The sequence below is a fragment of the Pituophis catenifer genome, unplaced genomic scaffold (assembly GCF_029215685.1).
Source record: "Pituophis catenifer annectens isolate HBS135680 unplaced genomic scaffold, rPitCat1.0.hap2 SCAF_3, whole genome shotgun sequence".
NCBI lineage: Eukaryota > Metazoa > Chordata > Lepidosauria > Squamata > Colubridae > Pituophis > Pituophis catenifer.
Window position 1 is genome coordinate 29567642 of NW_027256883.1, and position 14400 is coordinate 29582041.

Consider the following 14400-nt stretch of genomic DNA (forward strand, 5'->3'; position numbering starts at 1 on the left):
AGAGATGAATTAAAACTTTGGTTGCATAAGCTCATTCTTTCATACCTAAATATAACTTGATCTAGTAATTAGAACATCTCACATGGAAATTTTGACCACCTTTACCAGCTAGGTTTTATTTCCTAATAGCTTTTTTTTTCTGTTATTAGTACATTTAACAAAAACATAAAGCTGCCATTTGCATGTTTACAATCTTTCTACATCTCCTTTGTTTCAGAATCAAAGTTAGATTTAAAAATTAATAACACTGTCTAAGATAACTCAGTTTTTGTGATTCCTTTGACATTATGGACAGATTTCCATCATGATAGTGTACATTGCACATCTAGTTCTGTTCAAAAATAATACATATAATTATGGCCAATGATTGATTCAAATTTTGAAAAGTACTTTTCTAAATGTCCAATGTAGCATATAGTTATAGTGTTTAAGGTTTAAGATTTGTCATTTCCTCAATTCTACCATTTTTTTCACATTTACAAGGAATCAGAATTATCCTAATTCCCAGTAAGTCTTCTTTTATTTGATTCCCCAGTGCCATTCCAACAACTGAGGGATTTCTTTGAAACCCTGGGAACTAATAGAAGTACCATATACCAAATCTACCAAAATTACGTTACTCACTAATTAATTTATAATTAGATTATAAAGATTATTATTATTATGCATAATCATTTCAAATTGGTTAATATCATTTTTAAAAGATTGGAAAGTAATTTACAGATTGAAAGATACCAGTTGTTTTTAATAGTGTCATGTGCAATATATGAACTAGTATTGTGTTCACCAACACAACAGACTGCTAACCAAGTGGTTTACAATCCTATACCTTGCCCAACAACTCAGAAACGTAGGTTACATAGTAAGCGGAAGGTAATTGCAAGGAGTTGAAACATACTCTATAACCTTCATTATATTAATAGAAGACTTTATCCAAATGGTTTACAGTCCTATACCTTGCCCAACAACTCAGAGACGTAGGTTAAATAGTAAGGGGAAGGTAATTGCAAGGAGTTGAAACATACTCTATAACCTTCATTATATTAATAGAAGACTTTATCTATAATATTGGCTATAAACCTTATGGGGCAACTAATATATCAGAATAGCATGTTCTCTTGTCTAGTTGAATAATAAATGGAGCTTTTGCCTTGAAGATGGTACAGTCATTCAGGCCACCCACACTTTCTTTCATCTTTTTTTCCTTCCTCTTTTGAGGTCAACCCATTTTTCAACTGCGCTAAAATGGGAGGCAATATGTTGCCATTGTGTTGTAGAGAGAAAGAAATTACCTTTTCAGTTCCCAGGAATTGAATTGGAGGGATATCTTGTGATTACCTTTTCACAACTGGAATATAACTTCCTTTCCTTCCTCCATATACCGCTCCCTCTCTGTTCATGTCCAGGCTCACACATGTTTTCAGATCTGTGTACCTGGAATACATTCCCCAACACTTCAGCATGAGTGTTAGCAGAATGCAAAACAGATGGACTAGCAGTTGCCAATGTTATCTTCTGGCCAGCTCTGGCAAGTCTCTCTTCTCTCTCCTTTCTTGGCATGGCAGAAATATCTGCCTTTATTTAGGACAGCCTGTATTCCCTGCCATGCCACTTTTCCTCTGTTGCATTGTAGGCTAAATGCTATTTATTTGCTCGCTGCCGAGGCTGTAGGTGAGTGCAACAAACAATTTACATTTCCAAACTTGTTGGGTTTAAATTTATTTACCTTGCCTATTAAATATTTGGTCACAGTATCAGCCAAGTCATTTTTTTTCCCTAGAGAACACTCATCTTCACCCATCTCTGTAGATGTCTTAATATTTAGTCCCACAATTTGCAAAATGCTTTACTTTTTAGGCTTAATTCTGTAAAAAAAAGGTTAACTCTGATAAGTTCTGAAAATAAAATGATGATCCCAGTCTTTATTTTCCATTACAAAATTCTATTTTCTCTTAAAATAAATTTTGAAAAATAAATGCTTGTTTGTCTACTGGATTGAGATTATAAACTGAAGGAGTCAGAGTTTCTACAGATTGCAGTTTCTTTCTTGAAAGTGACAAATTCAAACATTGAGTTGTTTTCACATTGTTACCGCTCATTTAATTGTTTTGGATGCTACCCAAAATATTTTTTTTCACTAATCTTGTCTTCTCGTGCCTTTGATTTTTTTAAAACAAAGGTTTATAGAAGGATTTTTTTTATTCATTTTATCCATTGTGAGCTGCAAAATAAATCATACAGGTAATCAAACTGGATTTAGCTATATTTATTTAAGTGTTCATATTTCAGTCACTGTCGTTTAATGATTAGACTTCTTACACAGGCTTTTAATTCAATGCTATTAAATTTAGCATCATCTTAATATTGTATCTTCTGCCAAGGAAAGTGGCTAAGGGACCATCGATACAGCCAATATAAACAATTGGGGTGTGAAAGAGAAAAACATGAAACAATGTTTTGCCTTTTTACTTCCATGGAGATTTCTATTAACTGCTAGTTTGATTTTTTTAAAGTCTAAATGGCAAATTACGTTTAGTAATTTTTCTCTATCCACAAAGATATCTTGATACAGTATTTTTCCAACATCCTTATAAAATGTAGCACTTTTATACTACTAAGTTTGCAAAGCATGTAACATCATCTCTGACTAAACAACCTTCTCAGGGTTTTTTTTTCTCAAATGTCAAATTTGATGATTCAGAGACTACAAGAAATTCAAACAATCCACCGTATTTAAGAATAAGTCACACAGTTAATTTCCAGACGTTATGTGGAATATTAACCATGCTATTAAGGGTTATATGTGGTGCTTTGTAAATGCTTTCATTTTTACACAGACCTTACAGCTCATTAGGTTGCTTGCTGTGCGCATGTATCAAGTGTATAGGGGAAAAGATATAGGGAAAAGTCTGTCTTGCTAGGCCACTTAATCTAGCAATATCATGAAAATATTGTGTAATCATGAGCTATATTCGGGAGTCAGAGAAGTTTCCAGTTTTGTAGGTGACTTTTAAAATTAATTAACGTTCATGTACATCAAAGTACCTCCTTAAATGGCATATAAAATGTCTTCATGGCATGCTTACACACTACATCACCAAGAGTATTTAATCAAATGTATCTTACACCAGGTCTTAAATGTATTAACTTGGAAGTATTGCTGCTGTTTCATTGTGAAACATGACTGAGTACAGGGATATAGTCATACTTGATTGCTTGTATTCAGTGATGGGTTTTTGCTATAGGCTTTTACTCAAGCAAGGGAGAAGAGTCATTTAGTGACCCTTCAGAGATACAACAGCAAAATACAACAAAGCAGTGACTTATGATGGTTTTTCAAATTTATGACCATTGCAGCATTCCCATGGTCATGTGACCAAAATTCAGATGCTTGACAACTAGTTCATACTTATGACGGTTGCAGTACCTTGGGATTGTGTGATCAGCTTTTGCAACCTTCCAACAAGCAAAGTCAATGGGGAAGCTAGATTCACGTAACAACTGTGTCACTAACTTAACAACTGCAGAGATTCCCTTAACAACAGTGGCAAGAAAAAACGTAAAATGGGGCAGAGCTCACTTCACAAAGGTCTGACTTAGTAACAGAAATTTTGGGCTCAATTGTGATGGTAAGTTGAGGATTATCTGTAGTTATAGCAAGCCAAATCACAGACAATTTTTTATTAAAAGCAATTCATTGGGAAAACTGGTGGAATATACCCTTGCATGTAGAATCCAAATTCTAATTGTGACGAACTGGATCTTTCTAATTTCCATGGGTTTATTTACAGTGTTTGGCCCATAGAATGGCAGTGCCAGGAAAATAAAATACAGTAAATATCAAATGTTAAAAGTGTTATGTAGCTGATCTTCATGAATGAATCATAATGCCAGCATTTCTCACGTAGTTATTGATGGACCCTCTTGTTAAGGCTATAATCTCTTTATACCAAGCATCAATCTTGTAGCGACAACACCACCTGAACTCAATTATAGAAGAGTTAAGGATAATGCTATCACACATTCTGGTTCGCTTTCAATAATAATAATAATAATAATTTTATTTCTATACCGCCCCTCTCCCGAAGGACTCAGGGCGGTGCACAGCCTGTTTAAAAACACAAACAAAACAACAATATAAAATTTAAAATAATTAAATAAAGTGGCTCAGATTTAAAACCCCAATAAATTTAAATATCCCAATTTAAAAGCTATTGTGTTGTTAGTCCGGCCTGGCGGAATAATAGGGTCTTCAGTGCGCAATAACGGGGAAAAAAAGATTCTCAAATTAAAGAAAGTTATCCAATCCTAAAATATATTTGTACATCTCAGTACTGAAAAATGTTATATTTGGTAGCTAGTATTTTTGCCGCTGTTGTTTTCTGCACCTATTTGACAACGTTTTTTTTTTCTTTTTACTCTATTACAGATCGGATTGAGAAGCATTCCACAATGCCAGATTCACCTGTGGATGTGAAGACACAATCCAGGCTGACCCCTCCAACAATGCCTCCTCCCCCAACTACCCAAGGAGCCCCAAGAACCAGTTCTTTCACACCCACAACATGTAAGGCAGAAACTTCATTGACCAATAGAAGTACATTCAATAAAGTGAATAAAATAAAACTATCCCCTAACAACTGCTGTTTTGTGAGTGAAGTTTACACATAAAGTAGTGAAATTCACTCACAACATGTAATTATACTTTTCTTCTATGTATGTTTCTGATAAGAAAAGTGAAGCTGCAGCAAACATCTTGATCTTTCTTCTGGTTTTCATGTTCTCATTTTGGATAGCAAGAGATAAGAGAAAAACTTTCTTTCTAAAACCAAGAGTCATAATATTAATTGAACTCTTAATTGTCCCCTCCACTATACATATCTCCAGCATTGCTTATCCTTCTTTCCAACTCAATAGTTAAGACTATTGCTTGTTTGCAATGTAGCCTTCTGAACAAGAGTTGATGCTGATAGCGGAAAAAAAGGAACTTTTTTAACACCCAAATTAGCCATTTCCAATTTACTACACTTACTACGTTGGTATATCTATCTGGCTGATTGTGATAGATTTAAAGCTCACTCGTTTTTAACAGCAGCTCAACAACTATTTAGATTGGAAAGTTGTGCCTCAGTTTGTAATAATTGTAACCCAACTTGTCTAACCACATAATGACAGGGATGCTACTATATATTTCTGTTTTTCCTGTTCTATTTCCAGGAGCATTGTTTCCCCACTGTCAGCAGCTGTCTGGTTTTATCCCTATTCTTAGAGTATATTGTGATAAGTAACATCTGTATACATGCTCAGATAGGAGCAGTGCCAGAAAAAAACCAACAAGCTGTACTTCCTCATATTTCCCTATATTAAGGGGAGGTTATTTAAAACTGAAAAGTATTGTTGTAACCTCGAAAAATAGAGATATTAAAAATATATGCAACATAAATTCTTTCAGATTAGAAGGGGAGGGTTGTGCGTGCATACACACGCACACACACAATAGCAAAAATAAAATTGCTACCTACAACCCAGGTCCTGGTAATCCAATCCAATCTCCTCTGTGAAAGTGCTTCAGACTGTATTTTTAAAAAGTGTAAAGTCTTCAATGAATTTGTTTCACCTTTTTATAACTTTTCAAAAGTCCAGCGCGATTATGGCAAGCCTGGGCTCATGACAGATCCTTTTTTCTTTTTTCAGTCACTTCCTGCAATGAATTTATAATCACAGAATTTTGCTTCATGGTATTGTTGTTCTACATTGTTATGAGATCAGCATCGTTAGAGTCTTATTTGCCTGGGTTTGAGTCTCTCAAAACACTCTCAGTCTAGAATATTTCATTATACATTAAAGAGGTCCTTATAAAAAAAGAATCACGTCCTGAAAATTGCCCAGTCAATTCATGCTAGAGAATGAAGCATGGTTTTGAAAACCTGCGCACTTTACATAATGTAACATGTGCAGGAATCAGGTTTTTATGGGTTTTTATGCATAGAGCCATACAATCAACACAATTGGGAATTTAAGGAACTTGTGATTAGACAGCAAATGCATTTTTTTTTAAAAAAGAAGCCTTTCTCTTTTACTCTTTCTCATGGAAGCCAAGAGAGAAAATTAAAAACATACAAGTTTTGAGTCACAGTTTTAAGGAATGTGCTGGGTTCCTTATTTTAAACCCACAAGATTTCAACGTTATGGAAACAGTAATTATTGATTCTAAAAGTCTTTTTGGATAAACTCCATAAGGATGTTGTTTTGAAAAAAGAATGGTAAATTTCCTAGGTATGCCATCTTAATCTTCTGGAAGAAAGGTCAACTTTCAATCTAATGAATACTTATGTATGTGGGTACATTTCAAAAAAAATGCTTACTTTGGTAATCAGGTTTTCATTCCATTAAAATGTATCATGTGCTCCTATTGAAGCCAACAGTTATAATTGCAAAACTATATGCATGCAGAGTTTTCCTCCTGAAAGACAATAGGAAGCTGTATATTTGCATACTATTTAAAATATAGTATAGAAAAATATAGTTATTCAATATTCTTTTTTATGATAAGATTAATGTGAGGGCTGAGAAAGAGCTGAGAGACTCATTTGGATTTTGAAAGCATGTTGGAAGAACCCTCAAAAAAATAGCTGGGATTGATTGTTTGCAAAATGTCTACTATGATTGATGTGGTTTTGCAACTAATCCTCTGGTACCCCAATTTTAAATTAAAGTCAAGTAGGATAGGGAACTTATAAGTAATCACTCAAAGAATCCACAGGCCTGTTTCTGAGAATCTAATAAAAGAGAGCTATTGCCCAGTACTTTTTTGAAATCTAAAGCATTTACTGCAATTTATCTACAGTATCTTTACTATTTAGGAAACCAACAAATTAGTGAACTAATGGGATAATAGAATTGGAAGAGACCTTGGAGGTCTTCTAATCCAACCCCCTACTTGGGCAGGAAACCCTATACCAGTTTGGATAAATGGTTGTCCAATTGCTTTAAACCATTGCATTTCACCATTGCTTATTTGTACAAAATGCTGCCTTCCAAACTCAATTGCAGAAAACTATGACTTCCGGCACAGAGTTGTTAATGCCTGGAACACACTACCAGACTCTGTGGTCTCATCCCAAAACCCCCAAAACTTTAACCTAAAACTGTCTACTGTTGATCTCACCCCATTCCTAAGAGATCTGTAAGGGGCATGCATAAGAGAACCAGCTTGCCTACCGTCGCTTTCCTAATGTTCCCTTTAATTGTATTCATTTTATGTATTCAGTTAATGCTTATAAATAAAATAAAATAAAAAATAAATAAATAAAAATAAATAAAATAAATAAATAAAAATGATAAATATTCTAACTTCTGGAAATATGAAGCTGACAACGTGTCTTTCTCGTCTTCTTTCCTTTTTTAGTAACTAATGGCACGAGCCATTCACCAACAGCTTTGAATGGGGCTCCTTCCCCACCAAATGGCTTTAGCAATGGCCCATCCTCCTCCTCCTCCTCGTCTTTGGCTAATCAGCAATTACCACCAGCTTGTGGAGCTCGGCAGCTTAGCAAACTGAAGAGATTTCTTACAACCTTACAGCAATTTGGCAATGACATTTCACCAGAGATTGGGGAGAGAGTGCGTACCCTTGTGCTAGGACTTGTGGTGAGTGAATTAAATTATTGAATGACTCTGGATTTCTTTCTTTCTTTCTCTTCAGACTTTCCTTGAAACCTCCCTTTTATTTATATACCTGACAAGAAGATAAGTGGTACTTACATTTTATTTATTTCATTTATACCCCAGCATTCTTCCAAGGGGCTCAAAGAAGTGTTTTTAGCCTGAACTATCCTGTTGAGGCAAGTAAGTCTTAATCATAATGATTTGCCCAATCTTTGAACCCTGTTTGAACCCTGGATTTCCATAATACTCTAAAAAAAAAAATCTTCCTATCTCATGATTTTAGAACTAAGGACTATCCTGCACATAGTATGGTTGGAATTTTAGGATAGAGAAGGAAAGTACTTTATCACATACTACAGATTTAATTTACGGGCTTGTTAGCACAAGGTGATGGCCATTAAAAGGGGATCAGGTGTCTTCTTGGATCTTGGGAGCCGTGGGGGTGCAGTGGCTAGAATGCAGTATTGCAGGTTGATTCTGACTCTGCCCATTGCAAGGAGTTTGATCCAACTGGCTCAAGGTTAACTCAGCCTTCCATTCTTCTGAGGTCGATAAAATGAGGACCCAAATTCTTGGGGGCAATATGCTGATTCTGTAAACAGCTTAGAGAGTGCTGTAAAATACTATGAAGCAATATACAAGACTAAATGTTATTGTCAGTGCTATATCAGTCACTGGTATAGAATTATTATAGGATTTGCAACCATTTCTGCTAACTTCCAATCATATATGTTTTTTGTTTCCAGAATACTATGGTTGTGCCACCATGAAAGGAAAATAATGGATGTTATGGTCTGATTCAGCATACCTCCTATGTTTTTGCATTCCAACAGTAGTAGATATTGAGCTTATACTCTATTTAAATGAAGGAAGTGGGTTTATTAGTACTTTTATGTCTCAGCTACTCAAATTAAATATAGGTTTCAGCAGAGCCTTCACATATTTCTTAACTTGGATTGTGTATAAACAATGGAGAATCATGAGGTACTCAGAGGGAATACAAGTAGTCCTCGACTTACAACAGATCTTTTATTTATTTTATTATTTATTTATTTATTTATTGACTCTTTGAAGTTACAATGGCACTGAAAAAACTGACTGATGACCATTTTTCATACATATGACCATTACAGTATCTCCATGGTCATGTGATCAGACGCTTGGCAACTGGCTCATATATATGATGGTTGCAGTGTCCTAGAGTCATGTGATCACCTTTTGCGACTGTCTGACAAGCAAAGTCAGTGGGGAAGCCAGATTCACTTAACAACTGTGTTACTAACTTCACAACTGCAGTGATTCACTTAACCAACTGTGGCAACGAAGGTCATAAAATGGAACAAAACCATTTAACAACTGTTTCACTTAGCAACAGAAATTTTATGCTCAATTGTGGTTGTAGGTTAAGGAGTTGAGGCCCACCTGTACTGAATGTAGCCTTCAACATGGCAGCTGCATCTCATTCTGAGTTTACAACTGATTAACACAAACACATTGCACTGTATGAATTGAATCTCCAAAAATCTTTATGGAAAACAATATTAAAAAGTCAATACATACTGAGTTATGGCTGGGCCATTATTTACTGTTTTGAAGCTTTGTACCAATAGTAGTATGAGTAGTAACTGTCATGCAGAGACAATTGACTATTAAATAGATGTTTCTGTTAGTTTGGTACTTTCCTCAAATATATTATCCCTGTTCTGTTTCTCATACATGAGGTACAAATATGACTGCATAAAGACATGCAGTTTTATTTAAATAAAACCAGACCGTTTTTTTCCGGAACTAATATAATCGTAAGGGTAATCTGAATTACAGAAATACAACAATAAAAATAGTGGTGGCATTTTTAATACTATATATTAATGTAATGTTTTTCGTGAGGTAAAGTGAATGTTACAATATTATTAATACAAAGCAGTTAAGAACATTTCTCTGTGTAAAATACTGCAAGCCTAATGTATATTGCCAAAACATTTCTATTATTCATTTTACAGAGTCAGATTTTTTTTTCATTCAACAGAACTCTACTTTGACAATTGAAGAATTTCATTCCAAACTGCAAGAAGCCACTAACTTCCCACTGCGACCTTTTGTCATCCCATTTTTGAAGGTATTGCACAGATCATTGATCTGGAAACTATTTTAAACCATATCATTGCTCGGTCACAGATGTGTATTATAGTTCTGCTTTTTAAGAGAGTGAGGAAAATGATTCTCATTTTTAAGGGCTCCATTCTTAGCATAAGTGGGATAAACTCTTTTAGAATAATTATTTCCTATATATTCATAGCTAACTAGACAGAATTTGTCAGCTCTGTAATATCTATTTTCAGTGTTATAAAGCACAGTTATAAAATCATTTTTCAGTTGTGCTACCTCATACTCTGTTCAATCCATTTTCTCCTATGTATGGTTGATTGACAGTGCCTCCTTCACCAGGTATAGCTCAGTTGATCCAACTCTTGAACAGCTTGGTTTATTATCAGTAGCAGTAAAAAATGAAATTGCCTAATAATGTTCCTGCTGTTTTAGTTACAAGGTTCAAGCTACATTTCTAATACTCATATTTAAAAAGGTGGAAAACACCAGCGATAGATAGATAGATAGATAGATAGATAGATAGATAGATAGATAGATGATAGATAGATAGATAGATAGATAGATAGATAGATAGATAGATGATAGATATCATTTCACCCATGATGTGATGACAACATAATGGCCTGGAAGCCCATACACAGGTAGTCCTCAACTTACAACAGTTCATTTAATGACCGTACAAAGTTACAATGATACTGAAAAAAGTGATTTATCACCGTTGCTCACACTTACCACCATTGCAGCATCCCCATGGTCATGTGATCAAAATTCAGAAACTTGGCAACTGACAATTCATATTTATGACAGTTGCAGTGTCCCAGGGTCATGTGATCACCTTTTGTAACTTTCTGACAAGCAAAGTCAGTGGGGAAACCAGATTCACTTAACAACCCTGTTATTAACTTCACAACTGCAGTGATTTACTTAAACCCTGTGGGAAGAAAAGTCATAAAACTCACTTAACAAATGTCTCGCTTAGCGAGATTTAGAAATTTGGGGCTCAATTGTGGATATAAATCGAGGACTACCTGTATATACTTTGAAAAGACTCTTCTCTGAAACAGTTGAACATTACAAAGTCCAATCAGAATGATCTGGAGGATACAGTGCTTTCGTCAAAATAATGAAAACAGAACCTTACTGCACACTCCACCTTACAAATACTTGTACTGTACATGTCTACCACATCACAGCAAACCCAAGGGGTAAAGCTTTTTCTCAGCAATATCTTTAATCCAGACAGTTAGGTTAGACCTGGTGATTTGGCTCATAATATATTGCATGTATTGTGTCATCTGGCCAACAGAAAACCCCTTTTCAACCTCTTGCATTAGGAAACCAGATGTCTTGAGCTTTCCCTTCCCCCTTAGATATCCTGTCAGAATCACCAGCTTCCTACAGCAAGGAACTAGTGATCTGAAACAAAATCATTCAGCACAGTGAAAGCCTCATTACTTTCCACTTCCTTCAAGCAAACTTGGTCAAGATTTCTGTGAAGAAGGGCTCTTCAATAAATATCTCAGGAAACAATTTCAGGCTTTCCTCATATGTCACATTACTAAACGTGCCATTTGCAAAACATTCACTATCATGCAGACCACGGGTCATATGGTTTCCCTCAGTTACATGAAATAAGCAATGCTGATTTATTGGATTTTATTTTCCAGGGGAGGGGAGGGGATTGGAGCAGAAAATTTAAAGACCTCTTTTAAAAAAGCAAATATTCCCAAATCCCTAAAATGAAAAAGAGGTTAAGAAGTAAAGCCTGTTTACTACAGAAATATCTTGAAGTTTTGAATTCCCAGATTTTCCCTCAGGCATTGGATCTGCATGGTAATTGAGTCTAGTGTATAAAGCTGTTGTTGTTATTAGATTTTTTTTTTTTTTTGCTTTTTTCCAATAGTGTATTGGGAACTTTGCTCAGTCGCATTGTATTATTTATATTTAAATTTGGGATATAGATATTTCAGCTATTGTTTTTACTTTTTTGTTATCAGTTGTTGGCTTGTTCTTCAACAGTCGCTATTTATTAATTTCTCACCTTTACTGTTTTTTATAAATACCTCAAGGTGGTAAAAGCACATATTACTCCTTCTTCCTTCTATTTTTGCCACAACAAAAACCCTGTGAGGTGGATTGGGCTGAGAGAGACTGCCCAAGGTCGCCCAGCTGGCTTTCATGGCTAAGACAAGACTTGAACTCACAATTTCCGGCTTTCTAGCCTAGTGCCTTAACCACTAGACCAAACTCATTCTCTATGTTCTCAATTTTCTATGTTTTATGGCTCGACTATGTTGAGACGGGCAGCCACTTAAACCATTTAAATAAAATAAGTAATCATCCATAGACTTTGTAGCTCCTAGCTAAAATAAAATCAACAATATTGCCTTCCCCAGTCCCAATTCATTATATATAAATTATGAGGTGGCAGTTCCAAAGGAGCTTTTTCAAGAGGCAACTGGACTTTCTTGTTTTTCTTTGAAGATGTTTCACTTCTCATCCAAGAAGCTTCTTCAGCTCTGAGGTGAAGAAGCTTCTTGGATGAGAAGTGAAACGTCTTCAAAGAAAAACCAGAAAGTCCAGTTGCCTCTTGAAAAAGCACCTTTGGGACAAACCATGACCTGAATTACTGAGAATTTCCATAGACATATGAGGTGGCAGAATATAAAGGAAATTACAATGTATTACTGATTGTTGTGTGATAAAACTTAGTATTTTACTGTAATATTGTAATGCATATGAAGCTTGGATAAATCTAGAATTATTTAATCAGAACAAATCTTCTGCAAATAAAAAAAAATACCCATAAAACATAAACTTAAATTTCAATTCAAAAGCAACTTCTATCATTTTAAATATCCACAGGACAAATACTTGTTATGCATTGTTAATTATTGTTAATTATCCACTTGCTGTACAATGTTTTTATTCAGTTGTTTAACAAGACGAGTGGGGAGGGAGAAACATTCAGTTACAATTCTCACATCGCATGAGATTTTATTTTTCTGCGTGTCTTTAAGACGGAGAAGTATTTCAGTGTTGCATTTCATCATATCTAAATATTATCATGGTGAAGTAAACAGCTTTAAAAAAGGAATACAAAAGAGAATAAGGGGGGGAATACTTCTAGACCTTTCCATCATTGCTTCACACCATATGGTTGTCATATCATTTATTTGGGATCACTAGAATCAAAGATGCAACTTCTCTTTTCTTCTTCTAATTTTAGTGCTTTTCCTCAAAGGAGACATTAATGACAAAAACCATATGGTTGTGGGAACACGGGCCTTAATAAGTGCATTGAAATGCTGCTGTAACAATATGCATTAAAGTCTTGTTTTCATTAAGCTAATGTAACTCACAGACCCTCAGTTCCATTTTGCATTTATGGAGAAACATTTACTGGAAGGATATTAGACACCGTTCTAATTACCTAATCTGGCACCAGAATTAGAGCAAGCAAAATTGCTTTGCATTACCATATTTAAAAAAAAAAATTGGCAAAAGATGTTTATGGAGTCAGTAAATTAAACAGAGTACTGAGGGAAAGAGTGCATGTATTATGTCATTTGTATGTATACATTTGTTAATGGTCATGTATATGTCTCTCATTACTTATTTGCTTATGTAGCTATGCATATTTAATCTATCAATTATAGCATAATTTAATATATTCCCCAATCCCAATAGATATTTTCAGTACAAATTTCTCTAATTATAGGTTCTTTTTTCTTATTAATAAATATTAATTTAAAACAAGTTTTCAGCAATTCTTTGCGAATGTGCTTGATTTAATTCAATTTTAATAAAATATTAGAAGCTTACGGATCTCATCATTCCATTGCGAAGCTTGTTTATATTTTGTGACCAGGATTTCTTTTTTCAAACACATATTAATTCCCTTTCTGGGGATGAGCCAAAAAAGCCTGGCCAAAAACATCTGCATGCAAGATGTCTAGCACATGATATCATTTTCCTAAATACCATTTGGGAATGATATTTAAAGATTGCATAGATGCATCCGTATGCAAGGCTGAAAACACTGCCTACATAATGCTAGGAAGAAAACTTTGGTACAGATGGGAAGAGGATAGCAAGTAGATACGAGTGGGCTTTTAGATATATATCCATATACTAATATGAGTTCTACCTATGCTATTTCAAAATAAAAACTTCAGAAAACTTCATGAAATTAATATTAATTTATAATCCTGTTTCATGTATCTGGTAGAAGGAATAGAACTTTTAATGCCTGTGAGAAGATAAATGTGGAAGCTTCCAATATGGGCACAAATAAGGAATGCACATGATGAAAAAGCCACCCAGAAGTTTTCTTGTTCACGTTTATACACACATGTACGCAAGCTTCTTTGGCTCAGAAAAACGTCTTTTTTAAAAAAAGGTTACTTATAAAAATAGATCTCTAGAATGAGTTAGCGTAGGAGAATACAACATATGATGGATTCGGCAGCAAACAATCACCTTTTCAACAAGCTGCAAAACACGCTTGCTGAAATTTATCACATGGTACCTATTGCAGACAACTCACATCATATCGCATTCAGCACAAAACATGAACATTAACAGGAAGGGACCTTGGAGGTCCTCTGGTCTAACCCCCTGCTC

At 34.8% G+C, this 14400-nt stretch overlaps 1 protein-coding gene across 4 annotated transcripts in view; it reads left to right on the forward strand.

The window, feature by feature from the left end:
* RUNX1T1 (RUNX1 partner transcriptional co-repressor 1) overlaps positions 1-14400 on the forward strand; it is a 149754-nt gene that overhangs the window by 90322 nt on the left and 45032 nt on the right. For 3 of the 4 annotated variants that reach the window (XM_070940456.1, XM_070940455.1, XM_070940458.1), the window contains 3 exons: positions 4430-4567; positions 7409-7650; positions 9695-9784. In XM_070940456.1, coding sequence (XP_070796557.1) covers positions 4430-4567; positions 7409-7650; positions 9695-9784 — 470 coding nt within the window. Of the gene's footprint in view, positions 1-1622; positions 1672-4429; positions 4568-7408; positions 7651-9694; positions 9785-14400 lie in introns of those variants that run through there. The other variant, XM_070940457.1, reaches the window with a different exon arrangement.